The 23,470-nt window shown below is 39.3% G+C and overlaps 1 protein-coding gene across 1 annotated transcript in view; it reads right to left on the reverse strand.

Moving 5' to 3' along the window:
- mbd5 (methyl-CpG binding domain protein 5) overlaps positions 1 to 23,470 on the reverse strand; it is a 24,358-nt gene continuing 888 nt past the window's right edge. The window contains exons 2-10 of the mRNA XM_028464008.1: positions 17,259 to 17,779; positions 13,920 to 14,022; positions 12,561 to 12,732; positions 9,673 to 11,763; positions 6,435 to 6,625; positions 4,551 to 5,525; positions 3,889 to 3,962; positions 3,728 to 3,803; positions 1 to 2,625 (exon numbers count right to left, since the gene is read on the reverse strand). Coding sequence (XP_028319809.1) covers positions 2,563 to 2,625; positions 3,728 to 3,803; positions 3,889 to 3,962; positions 4,551 to 5,525; positions 6,435 to 6,625; positions 9,673 to 11,763; positions 12,561 to 12,732; positions 13,920 to 14,022; positions 17,259 to 17,359 — 3,846 coding nt within the window. The 5' untranslated portion in view covers positions 17,360 to 17,779 and the 3' untranslated portion in view covers positions 1 to 2,562. The remainder of the gene's footprint in view (positions 2,626 to 3,727; positions 3,804 to 3,888; positions 3,963 to 4,550; positions 5,526 to 6,434; positions 6,626 to 9,672; positions 11,764 to 12,560; positions 12,733 to 13,919; positions 14,023 to 17,258; positions 17,780 to 23,470) is intronic.

Raw genomic sequence — 23,470 nt, forward strand, 5'->3', positions numbered from 1 at the left:
TTGAAGTAAGAGTGAGCATGTTTTTAATATCTTAAACATCTGTGCAACATTATTCCAAATGTTACATCACTGCATGACCTGTAATGCTTCACAATATTTACAAAGTAATGCTGCGTACATCAGACCCTTAAAAAACAAACAAACAAACAAACGTCTGCAGAAAAACGTGGGAAAGGAAAAAATGACGAACGAGTCTCAGGAGGAAAAAACACACGCAGAAAAAATTAAATACTGATGAAGGGAGAAACACACACACATGCACGCACCCACACACACACACACGCACACGCACACAAATGTCATTGCACAAAGAGTGAAACCGGGGCAAGAGGCAGAATGAACTTTGCAGTTTTCCCAGAGCCGTCTGAGGCGTTTTTTTTTTTTTTTTTTTTAGAGTTTGGACTCTCTTTAAACTTTAGTGTTTGTCATCATTCACAGACTCACTGTGCTGTAGTGTGGGATCGAAAAACGGATTTTTAGTGTTTTCATGAACCGAGGAACTTCCGGGTGAAAATAAAACAGCAGCAAAGCTTACACGTGTGACTCCAAGTGTCTTATTGTGGTCACTAAAAGCACCGTCTGTTAAACCCACACCTCCGCCGCTGCGTCGCTGTGGTCAGGATTAAATAAATACAGTAAACAAACATAAATAGGTTACATAAACAAACAAAGGCCTCCAGAGGTGAGAACAGCTGTAAACTGAGGTTAGTGTTGCTTTGAACTCCTCCAAAATGTCAAAAAATTGAGAGAAATGAAGAGGAATCCTGAGGAAAAAACCCACCACAAACAGAAATCCAGCATTGAAGCTGTGAAGGCCAATCTCTCCGCTTTTATTTTGATAGGGGCAGAGCGTCTTTAACTCACTCCTCGAACAATAAGTGATATATTTGGTCATATAAAGTGATTTTTCAGTGTTCTATCTAGCACTTTAAAATAGAAAAAAATAACCTGTAATGTTCACATTGCAGCATTTTGTCATTAAAGATATTATAAAAATGTGAACCATTTCCTTGATTCAACTCATAATTTGTTGGAAAAATGTGATTTTGAAGCTGGATTTTAGATTTGTGATTCAAATGATCATGATCAAAAAAAAAGAGACGCGAGGCCTTCACGGACCCAGATCTAGAAGCTAGAAAACAGATGCTGTGAGGCGTTGAGTACACAAGCGCTCTACATGAGAGGCGTTCAGGTACGGTTGTAAAATGAAGAATTAACCATGCTTTGGAACAGAAACAGGAATAAACATAGGTAATTGGAGCACTCACGTCTCAGATTGGATTACAAAACCAGCAAAATGTGTGAAAACGATTCCCGAAGAGCTCGAGAAGCTTTTTATTCATCTAAGGAAGTTTTCTTGACTTATCTGCAAACTCGGCAGAAAACCCTTTGGCAATTCTTTCAAATTGGGAATTTATTTTGTAATGTCATCGTGAGGAGAAAAAGCGTTTTAAAGTTAACATAATGCACGAGAATCCAGAAAATATTCTATTCATAGCAAGTATCTCGACTTGGGATCTTATTTTGAAGGAAATTGATCAATTTAGATCACATGATAAATCAACACGAGAGGCGTTCAGGTGCAAAGCAAAGTAAATTATTCGAATTTTAAGAAACTTTAAGAGAATTTGTGACTATTTATCTTTCAGTTTTCTCTAAAGAGCACCTACAGTACTTTTAATATGAACTTTACCTTTATTGGTCTTATTTTTACAATTTGGCTCTTATTTTGAAATGGTCATTGAATGGTTTAGTTGTGAGAACGTTGTAAACTGAGGATGTGCTCACAGCTTCTATTTAGCTGAGGAAAAACTGTATCATCTTCAAAGCCAACCTGCTCACATCAAAGGATACATGCTGTTGTCGTGGCAACCTACAAACAATTCGCTACGCCGTAGAGCACTCGCACTTCTAGCTATTAAATAACTCAAACTGGGATGAAACAAAAGTGAAAATGGGAATGTTTTGGGGATAACTTGCGTTTTTATCAAGATTCGAAGCCCTAAAATCGAGGTGGATTTTTCCCGCAGGATCAGGAGTTTGGTTTTCTTTCCTCCGCCGACGCTCACCGCGCTGCGAAAGTTCATTCTGTTCACGACGCTCCGAGCCGTAAACGGAGCGCGGACATTCCTCTTGGAAAAGCTTCACTGGCTCGTCTGAAAACCAGGAGCCTGGTTCTCTTCCTCTTGCTTTGTTTTTGTACAATAAAAGATAAAATGTGCATTCGGTACGCTTGTACACCACATTGTACAGTATTTACATACAATTCTTAATAGCGTGAAATCTCAGGATTATCTATGTACACATTGAAAAGGTATCAGAAATATTTGGACTGTCTATTCTTAAATATGTGGGCTTGTCCCGTCTTCTTTTACTATCTCAGACTAGAAAAAATTAGTTAATTCAGTGAGCTGCGGACGAAAGGTGGCGTCCCTTTGCGTTCTACAGTTTAAACTGGGTCGGTGAGGTTCCAGCACCTTCTGCGCTCCGCCTGTGTAGCACCTTTGGGAGAGCTGGGATCCCAGCGACGCTCTGAGGACGACCCCGGGCCCACAGTCACTGTTATCTGGAGATCTTCCTCCTCTTGGGCTTGGGGAGCTTCGCTGTTCGATCTCTGGACGGGATCTGAGGACGGAGAACACGTGATCGATAATTATTGATCATTTTTAATGAGTCTTGGACTACTAAGCATAGTTCACAAAGCGTTAATGATTTAAAATGAGAAACTCTTTTTTTTACCCATTTTTAGTAGTTTACACACATGGTGAAGACATTTATCCACGTAATATAAAATTAGTTATTGCTTTGGTAAATTACCTTTGACCCTCATATATTATTTCCATTATTAAATAAATACATTAATTTATTTCATCTATTTTAACATTTTTTTTATTATTATCACATTTATTCTTTGATTCATATTTTTCTATTTTTTATATAACAATTATTTCAAAAAAATATTTTTCGTTATTTTTTTCCTTTATTGGCAGACAGGACTCAAATCAAACTATTCATTAAAATTCTTTATTTTACTATTAATATTACATTAATTTAATTATCTAATTAATCTATTTCATTATTATTATTAATACATCTACTCTTTTATTTGTTTGATATCATTTTTATATTATTATTAATTATTTGTTTATTAATTTCTTTTTACTGGCAGACAACATCTTTGGATCTCTTATTCATTTAAAAAAAAAAAAAAATTCTTCATATACAGTATTTTCTTTTAAATAAAAATTGCACAAATTTGTTTATTCTTCGTCTGTTATTTATTTTAATATCATTGTTTTTGTCCTGTCCCTGTGGGGTGAGAGTGGTGGAGGTTTGATGTTAATATTTTGTCCTTTTTATACATTATCAACTGAAAACATTACATAACCTATGTCGGAAAACAGAAGAAACTGACAGAATTAGCTTTCTGAAATGGAAATACTGTTTTTGTCAAACAAAATAAAGCAAAAATTGCAATATGACCCTGAACACATCTTCACATGCATGTTTTGGAACAGAATCACGCATTTATGACGGTATTTTTCGCCATAAAACAGGTCACCTAATGTCTAGCAAGCGTGATTTTAGTGCATGATTTCAAAACATAAATGGTAAAAGTGAGGCAGAAATGACAGAAATTAATCGACTGAAATGAAAATGACGACATTTTTAAACGGCTCTTTGTTTGGTATTAAGTATTAATCAAGGTGAAGAAAAAGACACTCACGTTTCCCGACATCTTGTCCAGCTCGCTCATGGCCTCGTGGATAGCAGCTTCCAGGTGATTATTCAGTTTCCCCGGCCTGTGGGAACCAAATCATACAGTCAGCTTAACCAATCAGAGCGATGGAGGGGTCTCATTGGCTGAGGCCGGGCCATGTGACTTACTTCAGGCCTCTCTTGGCGGCGCGATCCAGAGCCTCCAGGTCGTGTGTTAGTGTTTTCAGTTTGTCTGGCTCCACCTGAACAAAGCAGAAACACAACGAAGTCAAGCAACGGCTACAGGAAGAAGAAAAAATGACAATATTAATAATAATAATAATAATAATAATGATGACAGGACGTTGTAAAGACGCGAGAAAAGGTCTTGGAGATGCCCATGATCTGGTACTTCAATTCAATTTTTGTTTAAAGAATCAAATATTGAATTTGACTCTTTCAGCAGCTCAGTCAGTTACAGGCCTGTACATTATTATTTAATGTATGAGTGGGGTCAAGTTTCACATTTTATTTTTTTATTTCACATTGTGCATTGTTGGAATGTTCAGTGCTAAATAAATATTTTCATATTTTGAATTGATTTATTCTTTGAAGCATTAATATTAATTCATACAATTGCAATGTTTTAATTTTAGTCAAGTTAGTACATATTTATATATTACCCATAAATGCAATGGAAATAATAATTTACAAAAAATTCTTTCAGTGTTTCGGCCAAGAATTTTCATTTCGATGCATCCCTAGTAGTAGTAATAATAATAATAATATTAATAATAAACCACTGACAATAGGATTAATAAGAGTTACTTAATAAATCAGGGCAGTCTGACCTTGGGCGGCTCCCTCAGCTGCACGGTGGTTTTGTGCATCTGTTCGTCACCGGCCAGCTTGGCGGGCCACGCTGGGAAGCTCTTGAGCTGCCCCCACACCAGCTCGCCCATGTTGAATGTCCTGGGGCGGTACTGAAGCAGCTCGGACGACGGTGAGTCGGGCTGCCGGAGGTCCTCCTCGCTGCTCAGGCTCTTGGTGTCCGACGGGCTCGGCGTCGTCCCGTTGAAGTGTCCGTTATAGTGGCCATAGTCTTTTACGGAGGCCAACGGGCCCTCCAGGCTGGTGGAGGAGCCTGGCGACTGGTCGTCCCCTGTTAGGAGGGTGTCTCCGTAGCCCCGGGCGTTGAAGTGAGGCGTGGCGCCGTTTATGTGAACGCATCGTTCTACCGTCTGCTCCAGACGCTCCTTGTAGTTTACGGGTGTCCGACCGCAATTGTTGAACCGATAACTGTCGTCCACAAAGGCCTTGTCGGACACCGCGGTGAGGCTGTGGTCGGGGCCCTCAATAAGGCAGGGTGGAGGCGGGGCCAAGGTGGCCGGCCGCTCCATGCATGGGCTGCTCCTTACGTGGGTGGAACATTCCAGAAACTCCTCGTCGCCCCAGGCCGTGTTGCTGGGGTCGCCGTCCCACTGACGAGGCGTCCCACGTCCAGGAGATCGAAAGTAGTCCGGCTCCGTGTGATCCGGCGTGCGCTTTCCCGGATCCACACCCTTCTGTCCCCTCCCATGCCTAACTGGCCTGGGCTCGCCGATGGAGGCGGTGAAGGCACTCATGGCGCTGAGGGCGGGCACCGGGCTGGACTGCGTGGTGCCACCCACCGAGGTGGTGATGGTGACGTGCACGCCTTTGCTGGCAGCGTCCACCACGGCTCTGTAGATGGCATCCACCGATTCCCTCTCTGGGCCCGGGGCACCTGCAGGGAGCGGCTCACCGTGCGGCTTGTCTCCAAACTGTGAGTGCGACAGCGCCCCCTGCTGTGGACATAAAGAGAAATTAAACCAGAGATTTCCAACCTTTTTTGGGTTGTGACCCCATTTTGATATCACAAAATAATTTGTTTATTCCTGTTTATTAAGTGTTACAGAGTAGCCAGTGCTCCGCCTCAGATATTTTTATACTGCATTTTATTTAAACTAGATTCATATTTGAGTTTAATTTAAGTATAGAATACAGTTATTTGTTATTTATTGTGTGTCATGTGTATTTTAAAAATAATAATAATAAAAACATTTAAAAACAGAATTTTAAATTTCATTTCAGGTGACTCCATTTTAATTTAGGCGACCCTACGTAGGGTCCAGAGGTTGAAAAACGCTGGCTTACACCTTGATGTGGCTCAGTTTGCTATAATTTAAGCAGTGTTGTCAAGACTTTTAACTAGCAAAAAAACAGTAACCAAGTGTCAATAACTTGTCTTATCATATTACCATATTATTATTACACAATATTATATATAGCATTATCATATTAACCATTCCATTCATTCTAATAATTCCGGCAAGTTAATTTTGTTCTTGTTTGAAATAATATGTTAAGGTCTCACCAGACAACTTTTTTCAGGAAATTTACTTTGATCTCCTACACCTGGAACTCTCCTCGAGAAACCATCAGGCGACAGGGGGCGTGGCCAGCATGAGAGAACTGTAAAGTTGGCTAAATACTGTTTCATTCCACTTATTTACAAAATGAGGTTCTTTAACATGTGTGCAATCACTCGTTCATTGTTTTTAAATAGTTTTCTAAGCAAAATGTTGTCGTCTGACAAATAAGGGTACTTAAACCAAAAAAGTTTGAGTCCACCGTCAGTCGAGTGTGTAGTGTACAATACGGTAGTATGCTATTTCGAACACAGCCCCAGACTCCAAATCAGAACGGAGGGGTACCTGGTAGTTCTGGTAGAGGCAGGTCATGGACCTGGGGTTGGCGTTGTTTCCGTCCGTATATGGCGTGTGCTCAGGGAAGTGGTGCTGTCCCTGATAGGGCGGGTGCACCTGCTGCTGGAACATCGGACCTCCGCCGGCGTTGACGTGCGCCTGCATGGAGTTCATATTACAGCCGAGGGACGCAGGGTTTCCTGTGGAGTATCAGAAAGTGAAAGTGATGTAATCTGTACCACGGATGCTGCCACTTCTTAATTCTAACGTCATGGTGATTATTGTCCCTTCGGCAGCTGAACTACTGAAGGACAAAGCGGCTGAGGGACAGAGTGCAGGAAGGGGGGGGGGGGTAGAAGTTGTTGCACGTGAACAATCTGTTGCACGGCGACGCTGACAGATGGAGCTGATGTCAGACCTGGCAACGCACCATGCAGGGACAAACCCAGCAAGGCCACAGATGTAGCAGCAGTGTGTTCAGACAAAGCCAGAGCGTGTGTGTGTGTGTGTGTGGAGCAGCTGGTGCGACGCTGCTGAAGGGCAGCTGTGTGTGTTCTCCCTCCTCTATTCTCCCCCGCCCCCCCTTCTCTTAATGCTAAGAGCAACGACTCCACCAACCCCCACCCCCTTCATCCGCCGCCGCTATGATATAGTAATGGCTGTTGCCGGGGGAGGTTACCATGGGAACCAAGTGATGATTGGTGGTGCTGTCCTCTTGCCTGCTGGGGGATGGGGCGGCGGTCAGCTGGGTGATGAAGGGTGTGTGTGTGGGGGGGTGTCGAAGGAGGTTTTACAATGAACTAGTTAGAAACAGATGGTTGGAGGCTAAAGTGAGAACGCCAATGACGAGGCCACTTTCAGAGTCCTCAGAGCGCCGAAAACCTCAAACACGTGACAGGAATGATGGGAAAATTCCCCCAGCACCGAGATTTACAAACAAATATGGTTATATAAGGAAAAAACCTTTAAAAATACCACGTAGGACGTATTTTATCAAGTGTTTGAAAGCTGAAACTGAATCTATTCAAAAAATATTATTAAACCACAAAGCAAGTGTATTTTATAGTGGTGGGACTCGATTAAAAAAAAAAAATCTCATTATTGAGAGACTTTCTAATTAATCTAAACTAATCACTGGACAATATTTGTTATGGATTTAGGTATATGACTAAACAACAAAATGATGTTTATTATTTTCATCACTGAGTGAGTACTAAGACTGAGGACCCCCTTGAAAACGAGATGGTTCATCTCAAGGAGTTTATCCTATAAATGAATAAAAATAATGTGCAAGATAACAAAATAATATTAAATTAAAACGTAATTTTAAGTAAGATATATTCATGCTTTTCCATTATTTTTGTGTATTAAAATAAAATGAAAAAAACAGCACCTGGTACAGAACATTCCAGAGAAGCAGAAACTGTACAGTGCTAAAAATTGTCTGAATATCGATGACATGAAATAAGTTATTTTTCTGCAATTATTTAATCATAAATAATGTGGATAAGTCCTCGCACTAGTATTTTACTAAATGAATGAACAACAGTAGAGCTGAAGGAATGCACGATTGATAACAAGTGAAACAACTTTGTTTATTGAACATCAAATATCGGCTCAGGAATTTGGTTTCAGACTCTTATTGTGACACATAGGATGCCTATACTTTGATGTGCTCATCGTTCTTCATCGTGAATAACACTACAATTACAAACTTTTAATCTTAACCAGAATCAACACGTCTTTAGCCTATTGTCGCTAACAGCTGATAGCAATGATCTGGAATTGCTTCACATTAATGGTTACTTTGGCATCTACAGCAATTTGTGTCCATTCCTTTGCATTTGCTTGAGGTTTTGTTATTGGGTCAATTTTTCCTTTCAGAATAAAAGTTCTTATTGTGGACAATGTTTCATATTTCCCAACAAGGAAACCTAATGGAAAAACCAAGCATTCTGTCCTCTAACAAACACACACACACACGGTCATTACATGCACACAAACAAGCCCACTGTAGCACGTGAACAGACCTGAACCACCATCAAAGCCTTCACGCTCATCTCTATTCAGGGTCTATTGTTACTATGGCGACCGTCTGGCCAGGAGAAGCACATTTAAGACTCGTCTAATCTTCAAGAGGCAGATGACGTTTTTCATCGTCCTAAGGCGATGCTGGAGCACAGACGCACACCAGGCTTGGGTTCAATTACATTTTAAAATTACAATTCCGTTTTAAATTATCAGTATTCAATTTCGTTGACTAAAAGTTAGAGTTTGTTCACTACATTTCTTTCAGTGAAAATAACTGGACTATGACTACCGTAATTTAAAAAAATATATACAAAAACATTAACAAAATAGATTAAAATTTTCGACGACTAATAAAACAATATATATATATAATATTATATAATGGAAAATTTCATACCAATTACAATTGTAAAGTCAAGTATCTAAACTCGAGTACAATTACATCACACTTTTTTTTTAAAATTTTTGTTTCATTGTCTTTCTCTACAGATGTCACCGGTAAAATATCAAACTTCTGAAAATAGTGCAATATATTGCGGCCAAAAATGGCCCATAAGTGCATTTTTGCATCACTAAAAATAACGAAACACACAATAGAGGGTTGTGTCATGCAGTAGACATTTTTATATTGCACTCCGACATATATCGTTATATCGCACAGCACAAAATCATGCTGTTATTGGAGTCTTTTGTATAAGAAAACATGATTGTTTTTCATTCAAGTATGCAGCCTCGGTGAGCCCCTCGCTTAAAAGTCCCACATTTTTAATGGACTTTGGTGTGGATATTAATGAGTTTCTACAAAATATTAAATCCTTATGACACTAAAATAGGGTTTTCCAAGCCAATTTAACGCTATTTTCCACAAACTTCTCCAATGTAAACCCCTCTTCTCAACCTGCTGCATGCGGGCCAAATCTGGCCCACCACTCCACACTTTACGGCCCTTCCCAGAGTTTACAAATAATCTGAAATATTTTTAAATCAAAGTATCTGGTTACTACTTTTAAACATTATATCATTACGATACTTTTGTACTGTAAAAGTTGCAATAATTTTACAATTGTAATTACTATGTCTTAACAATTTAAGTCTTTTTTTTTCTTCCTTAAATGTACTCAAAGCAATTAACAAATGTTTTGAACATGTTCATACAGTGTCGTAAACAAACTAAAATATTTAGAAGGGCTTGGGATTACTGGTGCTGAGCTCTCACCTGCATCAGAGATGGTTTGCGTGCAGCCTCCATCGGGGGCTCCGTGTGGAATCAGCATGTTATTCCGGCCCATGACGTGAAGCTGTGAGGGGTGTGGGCCAGGGTGGGACAGCGGTGGGGGGTTGGTGTTGGAGTGTCCCAGCGTCATGCCATCATGTGATAACATGTTCCCACAGTTGCCCATAGAGGTTTGCATCTGGCCCATGATGTCAGGGAACTGGCGCGAGCCCTGGCAGTGCTGCATGTTGTCTTCGGGCCGAAGCCTCTGCTGGACCATGAGGTTCTGCTGGGGGGGCATTCCAGAGGTGTCACTGTAGTGCATGGGACCGGGCGTTTGGGACCCGGGACTGAGCCCGGGACGATGGGAACTTTGGCCGCTCATGGACTGGAGGAGCTGGGCCATGGAGGTGTTCTGGTGAAGGTTTCCCAGCCGACCCACTTTCCTCAGCTGCTCTGTGGCACTGGGTCCAGGAATGTGGGATCCTGCCATTCCCGGTTTGTTGATCATGTTGTAGACCATATTGTTGTCGTGGTTCACGGCACCACCAGACGTCTGCTTCCGTTTCCGCATGGGGTCTCTCTGCTGCGCCATGAGTTTGTCCCTCAGTGCTGCCCGTCCGCTCTGACCCTCGGGGCTGTTTAGCAGCACGGTGGAGTTCGGGGGAAGCATTGGGTTTAAAGTGCCGTGTCCGTCCATTCCTCGAGGAACACTCCCGACGTTCCCGCAGCTTCCGGACATTCCCACACCAGCAGGGCTGTTGCCGGCAGCGCCGTGTTTGTTTTGATTTGCTAGCTGTGCTTTGGCTGCGGCTGACAGGAGGTTGCTGGCGGGGAAGGAAGCAGCGTTTTGTTGGTTGAGGAGCTGGTTGAGCGGCATTCCCAGGATTCCTGGGGGTCCTTTCTGGGAAGCGCTGGGAGCGGCCAAAGATGACGATGACGGTGACGAAGACGTAGGTGAGTACATGGATGGGTCTTTGTACGGGTGAAGTGCGTCCGGTTTGTTTGCGGAGGGGCTGGAGGGCATGGCGGGCCGGGGAGACCCCATGGCGGAGCGGGGGGATCGAGGTGGAACCTTCATGGTGCCACATGGGGCCTGGTGGCCGGAGGGCATGGCAAAGCTCCCGTGGTCGGAGGAGGTGGAGGATGAACGAGATCGATGTGGCGAGACCTCCATCCTCGAATGTGCCATGTGGACAGGGGACGTAACGGGGGAAGCCGGACCCCCCTGTTGAGTCCTTTGGACACCATGACCCACTGGCCCGGGCTTTACGGTGGGTAAAGGTAAGTTACTGGGAAGGGGAACGATGGTGGGAGGGGGGATGTTTACATTCATCATTGGTACCTGAGAGTGGATGCTATGCTGGAAGTTGGAGGAGGAGTTGGGGGCATTACTGACCGATTTATTGGGGATGGGGTCAAGAATACCTAAGGGGTCTTTCTCTGAGGTCATCTGCCTTTTCTGCATGGCACAGGGTGGCGGTATGGAGGGAGGGGGGGGCACGGGGGGCTGCGTTTTATGGTGAAAAGCCATGCCGGGAGCAAAGTTCCCACGAGGCATGTTCATGTTCATGATGGGGCTTTTGGCAGTGGCCGTTGGCGAGAGGGGCGTGCTAGTCCTCCCTGTCATGGCGCAGGACAGCTGGCCTGCGGGGGAGCCGTGGAGCATCATATTGGGGGGGGACAGAAGCGTCCTGGAGTTCCCGTGAACAGAGGCTGAGCCGGGACTCCCAGCTCCTGGAAACCCACAGGAATTGGTTCGTGCAAACCCATCCGGGCTGGCCAAAGTATCCGGACACGGCGACTGTGATCCCTCCCCGTACAGCTTAACGCCGGACGGGGGTGGACTCAACATTCCACCGTATCCAGACCGATAAGGGGATTTGGGACTCGGATCCCCACTGCCAAGTCTTTGCTGCCGGGGGTATCCGGAGTAGATGTCCGACTGCTGGGCTCCAACCAACTCCGAGGGCGGATACAGTCTCTGCTGCTGCTGTCCGGCTACCATCATCATCTTGAATGGTGGACCATCGTGGGGTTTATTCCTTATTGCTCGATGAGATGCGGAATGCACCGAAACCACAGAGGAGGAACCTAGAGGGACGGAGAAAGCACATTTTAGCAGAAATAACCCATTCAGCAACAAGTATCCTGATTAGGGATGGGCACCTTTCACATTTGAACCAATACTCGGTACCTGTGAATTGGTATCGGTACCAATTTCCGCTACTTTTATGTGGTAATAAATATTAAATAAAAAAATCGCAATATTTCTGATAATAATAAAAACAAACTTTAAGAAATATATCAAACCAATATCTAACCGTTTATAAGTTAGCAACATTATAACATACAAATTAAAAAGAAACACTATGTGACAGTGCTCTATATTGCGAGTATTTCACTTGCATTTGGGCAGCGAGGTTAAAAATCTAAGTGCGAACAGCAAAAATTAACTTATTAAAAGCTCAGCCAAAATAACCAAGTTTTTGTTTGGAGCTACTGCTAGTGCAGAGCTTTCTAATCCTCTTTATTCTTAAAAAAAAAAAACAAAAAACAAAAACATACTGCAGTCATGTGTATGCAATGGGAAATTGCCTCCTCACAGTCACAAGGATGCGTTTGGGTACCGAAACATGGTACTGTTTGATTATACGTGAATCGGTACCAGGTAAAACCGAAGGAATTTGGTCCGTACCAAAAAAAAGTACAGAATTCGGTACCCATCCCTGATATAGATTTTTTTCATTCTAATAATGATTTTTAAGTATGTCGATAACCAAAAACAGTCTGTGCAGTGATCAACTCATATCCTTCCCAACACTGAAGTCCTTTCAGGTCATTTCTAAAGTTTTCCCTCCGCTGGCATTCTTAACTGGTTTCTCACTCACCTGAGGCTGAGCTGGTCAGAGTCAGAGGAGGATGCGTCTCCATGCTTCTGTGCAGTGTTGCTACGGCCAGCAGCTTCCTCTTGTGAATGCAGAGCTTGGTCACGTCCTCGTCCGCCTTCACGTCCTCCGCCGTCCTTTGTTTGACCGACGCCCCGGGGTCAAAGTTGAACACCTGAAGGGGGGAGAAAAAAAAAAACAACAACAAAAATTCATTGTTAAACTAAAAAGTGACAAATAAAATAAAGGGAAATTCTTATGAAACCTAAGTTGGTTACCATGGCAACTAATTCTGTGAAGCTCATCAGTGGGAATTCAATAGCAAATATATTTAGTCCAACGATCAATCTGATCTAGCTTTTAATGTTGCAGCTCGATGAGCTTCAAATTGTTGTAAAAAAATGTCATAAAATGTTGCATAAGATGACACTATACCATCAACATGAACAGAAAACTATTGTTTTATTTATTGAGCACGAACTTTTAAGCATCAACACTGAATAACAAAAATAATTTAGCCACACATTTATTATAAAGATAAATACTAAACATTGATATTATTATTTCTAATTTGTCCGACAAGGCAAGTCTAAAGAAAATGAACTCCTTTATTGCACGGCTAGAGCAGAGGTACTGGGCCCAGTTCAACCTTGATGTAAATTTAAAAAAATAAAATAAAAATGTACAGTAAAAATTTAAAAAAAAGATAAATAAATCACTTTTCCCCTTGGATATTTATGCATATATTTTTTGCTAATAAAAATTGATTTATTTAAACTAAATAAAGCAGAAAATCAGATGGAAAATGAAGAAAAAACATGTTGTACAGGATTTCCTTTAGTAAATCTAATAAGACAATTGGACGAAAATTTATTTAATATGGGTAAACTTATTCAGAAATGACACGGGAACTAGGAAATTATGGGAAAAATCAACAAATATGAGCACCTCCACGAATTCTGGCAATCTCTTTTTTTTGTTTTCTGAAACAATTTTCCCAATACCGTAATTCAATTTCAATTCGCAGGAATTTTGTTACAAATTGTAGCGTTTTAGAAAATTAAGAGTTCTTGCGACCATTTGCAATAAAAAATGATGGCATTATTGTAATATATACATAGAAAGATTAAGGAGTATTATTGAATTGGTAGTGACTGATATCTGGGACTGACTTACATGATAATTTACTGTAATTTTCACTTCGAACAAAATTGTCCTGCGTGTTGAAGCTGTTTTGAAAATGAAATATGTGATTGTGTAAAATATTCCACAGCAACCTGCACTGACTGGAGGTGAACGGGCCTTCGGTGGGTTTGAGCTGCACATCAGCGACCTGTTGAATTCATGTGGGCGAAATCTTACCTTGTGGAGGATGAGCGGGCACTCCAGGCCACATTTACACGTTCCATCTGTCAGCAGGTAGCTCTTCACCTGCTCCAGGCTGGACAGCACCGAGCCGCTGGGACTGCACGTGACAAACAACAGCATCGTCTTAGAAAGAAAGAAACTCCCGGAAAAACGTCAAAACTGAGGAGATGACACACCATTTATTTTCAAAAAGAAAACGTCACAATATATTTTAGAAGGTTATCTAAAGCAGAAGGAAGATGTTTGTAATAGTATAAAAAGTTATTTGGTAAATTAAAAAAAATATTTATATATATTTGCATTATTTGAAAAAGGCAACTCAAATGTACTTTCTTGAATGCTTGCATTTTTTTGTGTGTGTATAATTTGAGAAAGTTAACTTAAATGTAATGATTTATGTTATGCATTATGGTGCATCAAAATTTGTTCCAGTAAAAAAAAAAAAAAAAAAAAAAACACAATAACAACAGAAAATATGCATTATTTTGTTGTTTTCTGGAAAAACATAAGAAAACAGAAATGATAAATTACTGCTAGATCATCAACTAACTAAATAAACTTTATTAATATAGCACTTTTCAAAACACATTACAAAGTGCTTTCCAAAGGCAGCTATTATATATTAGAAAATAAAAGACAAAGTTGAGATCAGAGATTAAAACTAATAAAAAATAACCCAAATGCTATATTAAATGTAAAAATCACTCATAATGGGATGTATCAAAAACATTTCAACCTTGAGGTGGAGCCTATAGATTATGTAAATTGATTTGCCAAACACAGTATTTTGCAAGGCTCCCTATTTTGGGCATTGGAACATAATTAGACTCAGAACAGATTGATTTTAAAACATTGCGGGGTTTGATGCACCCTATTATGCATACTGTATAAGCATTTTTGCATCTGCCTGTTTCAGTATTTATTATATCTCTCTAATAGATCAAGGAAGTTCTGTGTGTGTGTATATATTGTGATATATGTTTGAAGATTTTTCTTAGACTGAAACAAATAATTTGAAACTGAAAAACACTTCAAACCAACTTGAGGATCTTTTTTAACATGGATATTTTCAATAACTCAATTGGAACGTCATAGGTTCAGCTCAGACAAAGTCTTTATATGTATTTTTCATGTCTTCATTCTTAGTCTCTGCCTGCCCAAATATCTTTGGACATTACAGCTACAGCATGAAATCCAAATTATAGATTAAAGCACAGGTTTTATTAGCTGTAGGATGATCAGGAAGTTTGGTGACGCCTAAAAAAAGCCTCCTCCGATGAATGGGGAAGCATCAGCAGCATCAGTAAATAATACGAGTGTGCAGTGACAGTATCAGGCCACGGTCACACAGGACAGGATTCTTTCCAACACCCAAAATAAACCCGACACCGGGCGTGCTGGTAAATACAGGCCCAACACCGACAGCTCAGATAGGACAGATATGTGCTAAAGCACATAAAAAATACAACATTCAAGATATAGAACATTAGAATATCACCTTATTTTGTATCAAAATACTTGTTTTAGGAGTCGCTGTTCTTGCTACTTCTAAGAACAGCATGAAAAATACATATAGATGGATTTCTAACCCAAAGCACACTACAGAACTCACGCACACGTGCTGTCTATTATAGGAGAAAAAGCCATAAGTGACACATATTGTGTAGCTTTTTGTTAATAAATGTGCCTGGGAGGCATTTTTTAATCAGCAAATGTACATCTCAATTGTCTTTGGGGTAATAATAAAATTATGGAGATTTATATTGTATATCGACATTTTGGGGAAAAAATATTGAGAGATGAGCTTTGGTTCATATCGCCCAGCTTTAGCAACCAGTCTCACATTTTTTTGGTTAGCTTAGCATGTAGCGGCAAAGGCTGAGCAGGGTCAAAGGGGCGGGGCTATGTTATCAGGTCACCTGTCTTCAAATAAATCTGCTAATATCAGTTATCACTGATGATTCAGGGTTGAGGTCAATTACAATTGTGTGTTCAATTACAACTTTAATTATGATTACAGTGACCCTGCATATTTTTCTAAATATAATTACAATGATTTTCCCCTGAAGGTCAATTACAATTACATTCTCAATTACTAAAATGGAACTACAATTAAAACAATTACTGAGCCTTTAATAAATAACCCCATAAACCTTAACCATCCTCTCCTCTTAGCTTTCTGTTAGCATATCTTATGATTTAATCAGCCGCAAAATACACTGAATATTATCTAATTAGTTTCTCATCTCTTGGTTACCTTGTTAGGCTTCTTAATCAATGAAAATATTGGAATTAATATTTTTGGTTTAGGTGTCTGAGCCTTTTTTCTGTCAGCATAAAAAAAATGCAATGATAAAACTATCCTCAAAAGAACTGACAGGTAAATTTGATATGAAACATATTTTAATAATGTAATCACGTGATTTATGATAATTAATTACATTTATGGCACAATTATAATTGTAACTGTAATTAAAAACATCTGTTGCTGTTGTAATCATAACTGAATTGTAATTGAGTTCAGATAATTGATTTTGTAATTGGCATGGAAATTATGCATAAAAACTACAATTTAGTTAAACGCAAACCTGAGTAACCGTTTTATAGTTCTATGGTTTAATAATTGAAATTATTAACAAGGTAACAAAGACATGAAAAACGCTATTTTTTAGTGTATTTTAGAGCTGATTGAAGACACGGGTCAAAACCAACCCGTTACAGGGTTCCAACCGCTTAAGTCAAATTAAATTCAGGACTTTTTAAGACACAAAATGAAAAAAACAGACTAAAATAATCGAAATCACTCCAAAAACACAAGATGACCACAAAAATAGCTAGAAATCTATAAAACAGCAAAAAAGATTTTACATTTTACCATGAAAACGAATAATACCATTTATTTTTAAGTGTGAGACTAATTATGGTACAATCATAAAATCGTACTTGTGTTAAAATGTAAGACTTTTGAAACATTGATAAGAAGACATTTTAATGACAATTAAGGCCATTTTTTAGATTTATGAATTTAATGTTTTTTAAGGATCTGCGGGATCCCTGTGTTATCATTACTGATGCTAACAGAATGCTAACACAAGAGAAAGTTTAATGTTTTTTTTATTATTAAACACTCAGTAATTATGATTAATTAAATTTGAACATTAGTAATTGAGAACTTCATTGACATTCAGTGGAAACAAAATAATTGTAATTGAACATGGATAATTGAAGACATAATTGTAATTGAAAAATGTAATTGTGCCCAACCCAGATGCACATTACAAATATTTCGTTCAATTATTTTTTCAGAAATGAAAGAATTGACGCTTTTGGTACCTTATATACACGACTCCGCCCCCGTGCTCGGCCTTGCGCTGCCAGCCAATGGGAACCTGCACAGGGATGTCGCCTCCCTCGCAGTCCTTTCCGCCATTCATTGCTCTGCTGGTTTTACGCTGGACGCCTCAAAGGTACGTAGATCACACATCCACCGCCATATCAGTCATGTTCCAAAGCTGTGGAGGAGGAGGAGCAAGGAGGAGGGAGGAGGAGGAAGGAGCGAGGTGGGCACGGCTGAAGCTGGACGGGTGGAGGGCGGGCCGGGTGAGAAGAGCTCACGGCGAACCCTGCCTACCCTCGGCACTGCTTCACGCCTACATGGACTCCCATCACTGCTCCCTGTGCTTCAGAGCCATGCGAGGGTCAGCGAGGGTTCGGGGTGGGGGGGTGGGAGGGGGGAGATATGCTCCGTTTCTTCTTCACAGCTTTACAGTCCGTCTGCCACCACCCAGAACATGGAGAGTGGGATCAGCATTCCGGATCCCGGACGCAGTGTGGAAGCGGGTCTCCCATGGTTCCTGTGAGGGAGGGGCAGGCAGGACAAATCACGCACACGATAAGCAGAGAGAAATCTCTTCACTTTTGGTCAAACAAAATAGAATTTTTCGAATCAATGACGGTCACTATGCCTGTTCGAAAATTCACTTCCTGAAACAGAACTGGCAACATTTCATTCACCTGCTCATTTATTTATTTTTTCCAATTTTCAGGCGGGAAATGACAGACTAAACCCTCACTCATTTGCACACTATTTTTCCAACCCTAAATGGATTGTAGACTAATGTGTCAAATTTGGCGTGAATTCTCACGCTATGTACCGATAATCTTGTGTGATTTCAGTCCAAAGTTCCCCTTCGGCAAATCTGAAGCGTAGAATAGATTTTCCAAGATCACGGAAAACAAACGGGAAAAACCAGAATTCACGTTCTGAATCAAAGAAAAGCAATTTGACCTAGGCCTGGGCAATAACTCGAGATTCAATATACGTCAAGGTTTCAATTTTGGCGATATATAGCTTTGTCTTTTATAGCTTATTTTGTTTTCAAATACTTGGTTTAGGAGTCACTGCTTTCACTACTTCTCAGAACAACATTAAAAGCACAGTTAGATGGATTTCTGAGTATGTCCTAACCCTAAACAGGACACACTACAGAACTCACTCACACGTGCTGTCCCTTATAGGAGAAATTATCAAAATTTATACCGTATATTGCCATTTTGAGATATCAGACATGAGTTTTGGTCCATATCGCCCAGCCCTAACCTGCTTTATTAATGATTTCTGTTCCTATATTTAAAGTCTGGCTCCAATAAATAATGTTTTGGGACCAAATCACACATTTTCATGATACTTTTTACGTTAAACAGGTGGCTGACTCAAATTTAGCAGCGTAGCTTCATCTCAACCATCCAGTTTACGTAAACATATCAAGTGTTAAATTAATAACAGTAGTTGATTCTATTTAACCTGTTTAGCATGTTTGGTAAGATTGTGGGACATTTAATAGCCAGTAAAGCCATTTAAATTGGGAAAGATGATAAAAAGGAAAAGTGTGACGTGACGCAAAAATCGGTATACCCGGAGCCGGAAGTTGGGAAATGTTTTAACGGAAAATCGGAGACCCTACAAAAATTAGCTCAATTAACTGTATTAAGCATTTTTGAAATGATTTCGGGAATTTTATTATAGTATACAGTACACCACTAAGCACTAGTCTCAACCTAAAATGACAAATTCATTCATCAAAAAAAAAAATGTAAATCTTAAAATAAATAAATGTTTTCGAGGCAGCAGAAATTCATCAAATTTTAAAAAGACAAAGTGGGATAGACAGGAAAAAATACTAACTGGGGGTTTCCACTGTATGTGTTATAAACGCAACAATAAACAGATAAACAGGTCACTGTTCCTAACGAAGGAGAACAAGAAGGTTGGACTCTGGATTTGTCATAGCCATGTTTTTTAGCAACAGCGAACAGAGAAGAGATAAAACTGCACCAGTAAAACATGAACTAAATCAAATTTGCTGCAGTTTACAGAGCAGTTACAGTATGAGAGGAATCAATATAGTGGATGTGAATTTGTTTTTACACATTATGACGTTTTGGTGATGTATTTACTTGAAATATAATCTGAAGTGTTTTATTTTGAAAAGTAACCCGATATTTTATTGTGGAATACGTGCTTAATTCCCTGTTTAGCTTCATTTGCTCTGAGCATGAATACAACGTACTTAAATTTAAGTTTGTGCTTTGTGAACAATGCAATACTAATACTCTTTGTTGGCACTCAGTGATGAAGATAATAAACACAATTTTGTTGTTTAATCTCATTTATTGTTTTTTCATCATTGATTCATTCATTCATATACCAAAACGTTGCTTGTTGTGTCAAATATTTTAGGCGGTTAATTGAGATGATTCGATTACAAGGTCCCCAATTATTAATTAGTTTCCACATTTTAGAATTTCAAAAACTTGTGAGATTTTCCGGAACTGAACTTTGTGGTGATGTATCAAACAGTCGCTGTTTTTCCTATGAAAATCCCTACAGTAAAATGATTAGCTTTTAAAACCGAAGTCAAAACACTCATGTTTAGACACTTTAGCCATGATGTTAAAGCGGATGCCCTGAAGTTGGAATAATTCACAATTAACCTGGAAAACTGCACTGATAACCAGACTTTATCAGCGCCCCAGTTCAAATTAGTCCCTTTATACACCTTTATAACTCTCCTCTGAGGTTATATCGTCATGCAAAATTAAAATTAGGGCGTCATAAAATATAAAGTTATCTAAAAATGTGCCATTAAATGAAAAAGGGGACAGAAATATTGATCTGATGTGCAGAAACGTCTGCTCCTAAAGTGGCAGAACTCATGGAAGCTGGACCGTTAGTGTCATGGTGCCTAGTGCTGACTCATAACTGCCCAGGACTCAGCAACAAAGGCGCACACACACACACACACACACTCTCTCTGAAAATTCACTCTAATTCACAAACCAGTGCACCGTACATATCCACTTTCCCCAAATATCATCATTTAGGAAGCTATGGGAGTCATGTTCTGTTACATGTCTTCAATATTTTCACGTTTTAGCGTCAGACTGCGCGCGATCGATGGAGCAAAATCTCACACCAAACTGAAACGTTTCTGCTCGATGTGCAGGAATTTAAAGCAGAATAAATTCAATTCAATTAAACATGAATTATTTGACCTATTCCTAGTGGTTCACCTTTGGGAATAACTGTCAGCTTCTAAACTGAGCGCAGGGAGCATTAAGATGGTCTAAAGGAAGCAGAAAAATGTCCCATAATAATCGGTTGGAATACACTGCAAAATCTGACCTAAGGTACGTGGGCCAAATGCAGGCCAACAGAGCATCTACTGTGGGCTCAAAATGACGAGAACAGAGAAAAGATTTACAGGTAGTAACACAATAATTGTAGTAATGCAAATAATATAGTGGAAGTATGGAACTAACGAATATTAAGGAATTCACTTCCTGAAACAGGAGTGGCAATATTGTTATTACGACAATTTTTTTTCTTATATTTTGAACAATATTAGGTACAAAATAATTAAGCAGATGGACTTGTCACACCACATAATCTTAGTGCATGCTTTCTAATATGAAATTATTAACAATATCAGAATCAGAATTGTTTTTTATTGCCACGACCATTTACATATACGAGGAAATTTGTCTTGGTGTATTGGTGCGGAAAAAAAAACAAGGCTTAAATGACAACTACTTAAATAAAATAAAATAAAATATGAGAAGCAATTGCCAATAAATGAAGTAGAAATTAAACAAAATGTGCAAATACACAAAGGGAGCATAAAAGAAAATACATCTAAAGTATGCAACTAAATTCACTTTATGAAGCATGTTTGGCATGATTTCAGGACATTTATGAGCCCGCAATGATTGATCTAATTAAGGTAAGCTAGTAAAAAAGAAACAAAATAAAAACGAGTAAACTACAAAACCAATTTGGAAAAATTTGTAATAAAAAGTCGTAAGTATGCGTCTTTTGGGACAACAACGCGCATTTTGGCGATATTTTTAGCACCAATCTTGCATTATTTCAGCGCATAAGTTTTGGCACAATTATGCAGCATAGGTATATGAAACTAAAAGCAATAGCTAACTCAACTAACCGTATTAAGCATGGTTGGCACAATTTAATGGCCAGTGGCGGCATCGATAAACTGACACGGAAATTACAGGGAATTCTGTAAACGAATGAGAAGAAATTATGAAATGGAAAATTGAGGCTCCACCTTTAACACATATGTATATGAAAGCTGGTAGTAGATTAACCAACTATCAAAAAATTCTAAAACCACTTTTTAATCAGTCAAACATCCTGTGTTAAAGTTCCCTGCCATTGATAGTTTACCAGTTATTGCACTGCAGCACCAATAAATACCATTCCCCACCCAACCCCTTTGACCCTGTGTCTATTTGCCCACCTTCTATTATTTCTAATTTAATGTACAATGAGAGGTAAAGGAGCTCTGGGAAAAAGTTCAAGTAGAAAGCCTCCTGTGGCCTCGGATTTGATGTTTTCATCTAAACAAACTGCATCAAAAGTGAAATTAAAGCCCAGAATCCACCACTAAGTGAATTTGTGGCACATTAAGGATGGCGCCTTGGCAAAATGAAAAGGTTTGATAGTAAAGTCTGAAGGTTACACAATCAGAACAGACGGAGGTGTATTAATGTTGTTTTTCAGGGCCACAGAGCAGTTTGATTTCAGATACACCTTTGGCAAATACTTTAGTTTTTTACTTTTTAAACATCACATAAACCTAACGGAAAACAGAAATCACGTCTTTCCTGAAATGGGAACGGCAATTGTATTAAATATTTATTTATTTTATTTAAACACAAATTTGGTATAAAATGTCAATATGACACTGAATAAACCTTCAAGTGCCTGTTTTAGGACAATATCACACATTTACACCCTGTTTCCCCCATGGACAAGGGGGTTTAATCATAGATATTAATTCATATATGGGGGTTAAATGCATACAGCAACGACTGAAATATCAAATAAAGAATTTATCACAGTCATGATTCATCACCATGACACCTTTGAAAATCACCAACAAAGTCCACCCCATATATAACGTTTATGTATAATAGACAGTAAAGTGGTCTAATTAGAGGTAGACGATGTAATGGACAAAGAGGAAATTGGTAAACTCAGAAAAATAAATGAAGTGGAAAAGGTATTATTCCTAAACTAAATTTCAAAGGCTCACTACATGACTAAACATCTTGACATTTAACAGTTTTTAAACTTAAACCAGTCGGAACGATACAAAAAAAATAATTCCCCACAAGACCAAATAAGTAGAAAGCAAATCAACATTTATAACTGTAAAGCATGGTGGGGGCAGCATCATGTCTAATGTAGTTTCAAGCTTCTAAAAGAAAGGTCGAGTCAGAGGCCTTGTGTCAATAAAATGAAATTTTATTCAATAAAATTTTATTTTATGGACACAATAAAAAGGCCTCAGTAAAGTTGTACACATTTAACCACATGGACTTAAAAAGATGCCCTCTTAATCTGATTGTGGCACATTTTCTATGAGCCACACTGACAAAGAAACAGAAAACCAATGAAACAAATATCGAGATGAGGCACAGAGGTGGCGGCATCATGCCAGAAGGCTTCACAATATCTTAAAGCTTCCGCGAGAAAGTTAGTGATATAGTAACGGGTCGATAAAGTTAAGAAAGAGAAACTAAACCGCATGAGAAAAATCAAAGTCTTTAACTAGAGTCAATATGTTCTCTCCATTTTGGGGTCGACAAGTTGCTTTTTCATGAGAAAGACAATATATTGTAAATATCGCCCTAATAAGACAATTAACTGAGGTAAACTGAGTTTAAAAGATATATTCTATCTGATATACTGTGAAAGGTGTAGCACGGTGGTGGTAGCATCATATCCGAAGGTTGCAGATATCTTAAAGCCTCTGCAGGAAAGTTCCTGATTCAGAAATTGGTCAATAAATGTGATTAAGAGAATTTTAATTTTTTTTAAATTGTATTCTATCTACAAATGCAACTTAATTGGAGGATGTTTTCAGTTTTTTGATGAAGTTAAAATTAGGAGATGATTCGAGGAATAGATGCTGACAGATTTACAATGTTCTACAGTTCAAACATGCAGGGATGGAAGCAGA

This window comes from Gouania willdenowi, chromosome 2 (genome assembly GCF_900634775.1).
Source record: "Gouania willdenowi chromosome 2, fGouWil2.1, whole genome shotgun sequence".
NCBI lineage: Eukaryota > Metazoa > Chordata > Actinopteri > Blenniiformes > Gobiesocidae > Gouania > Gouania willdenowi.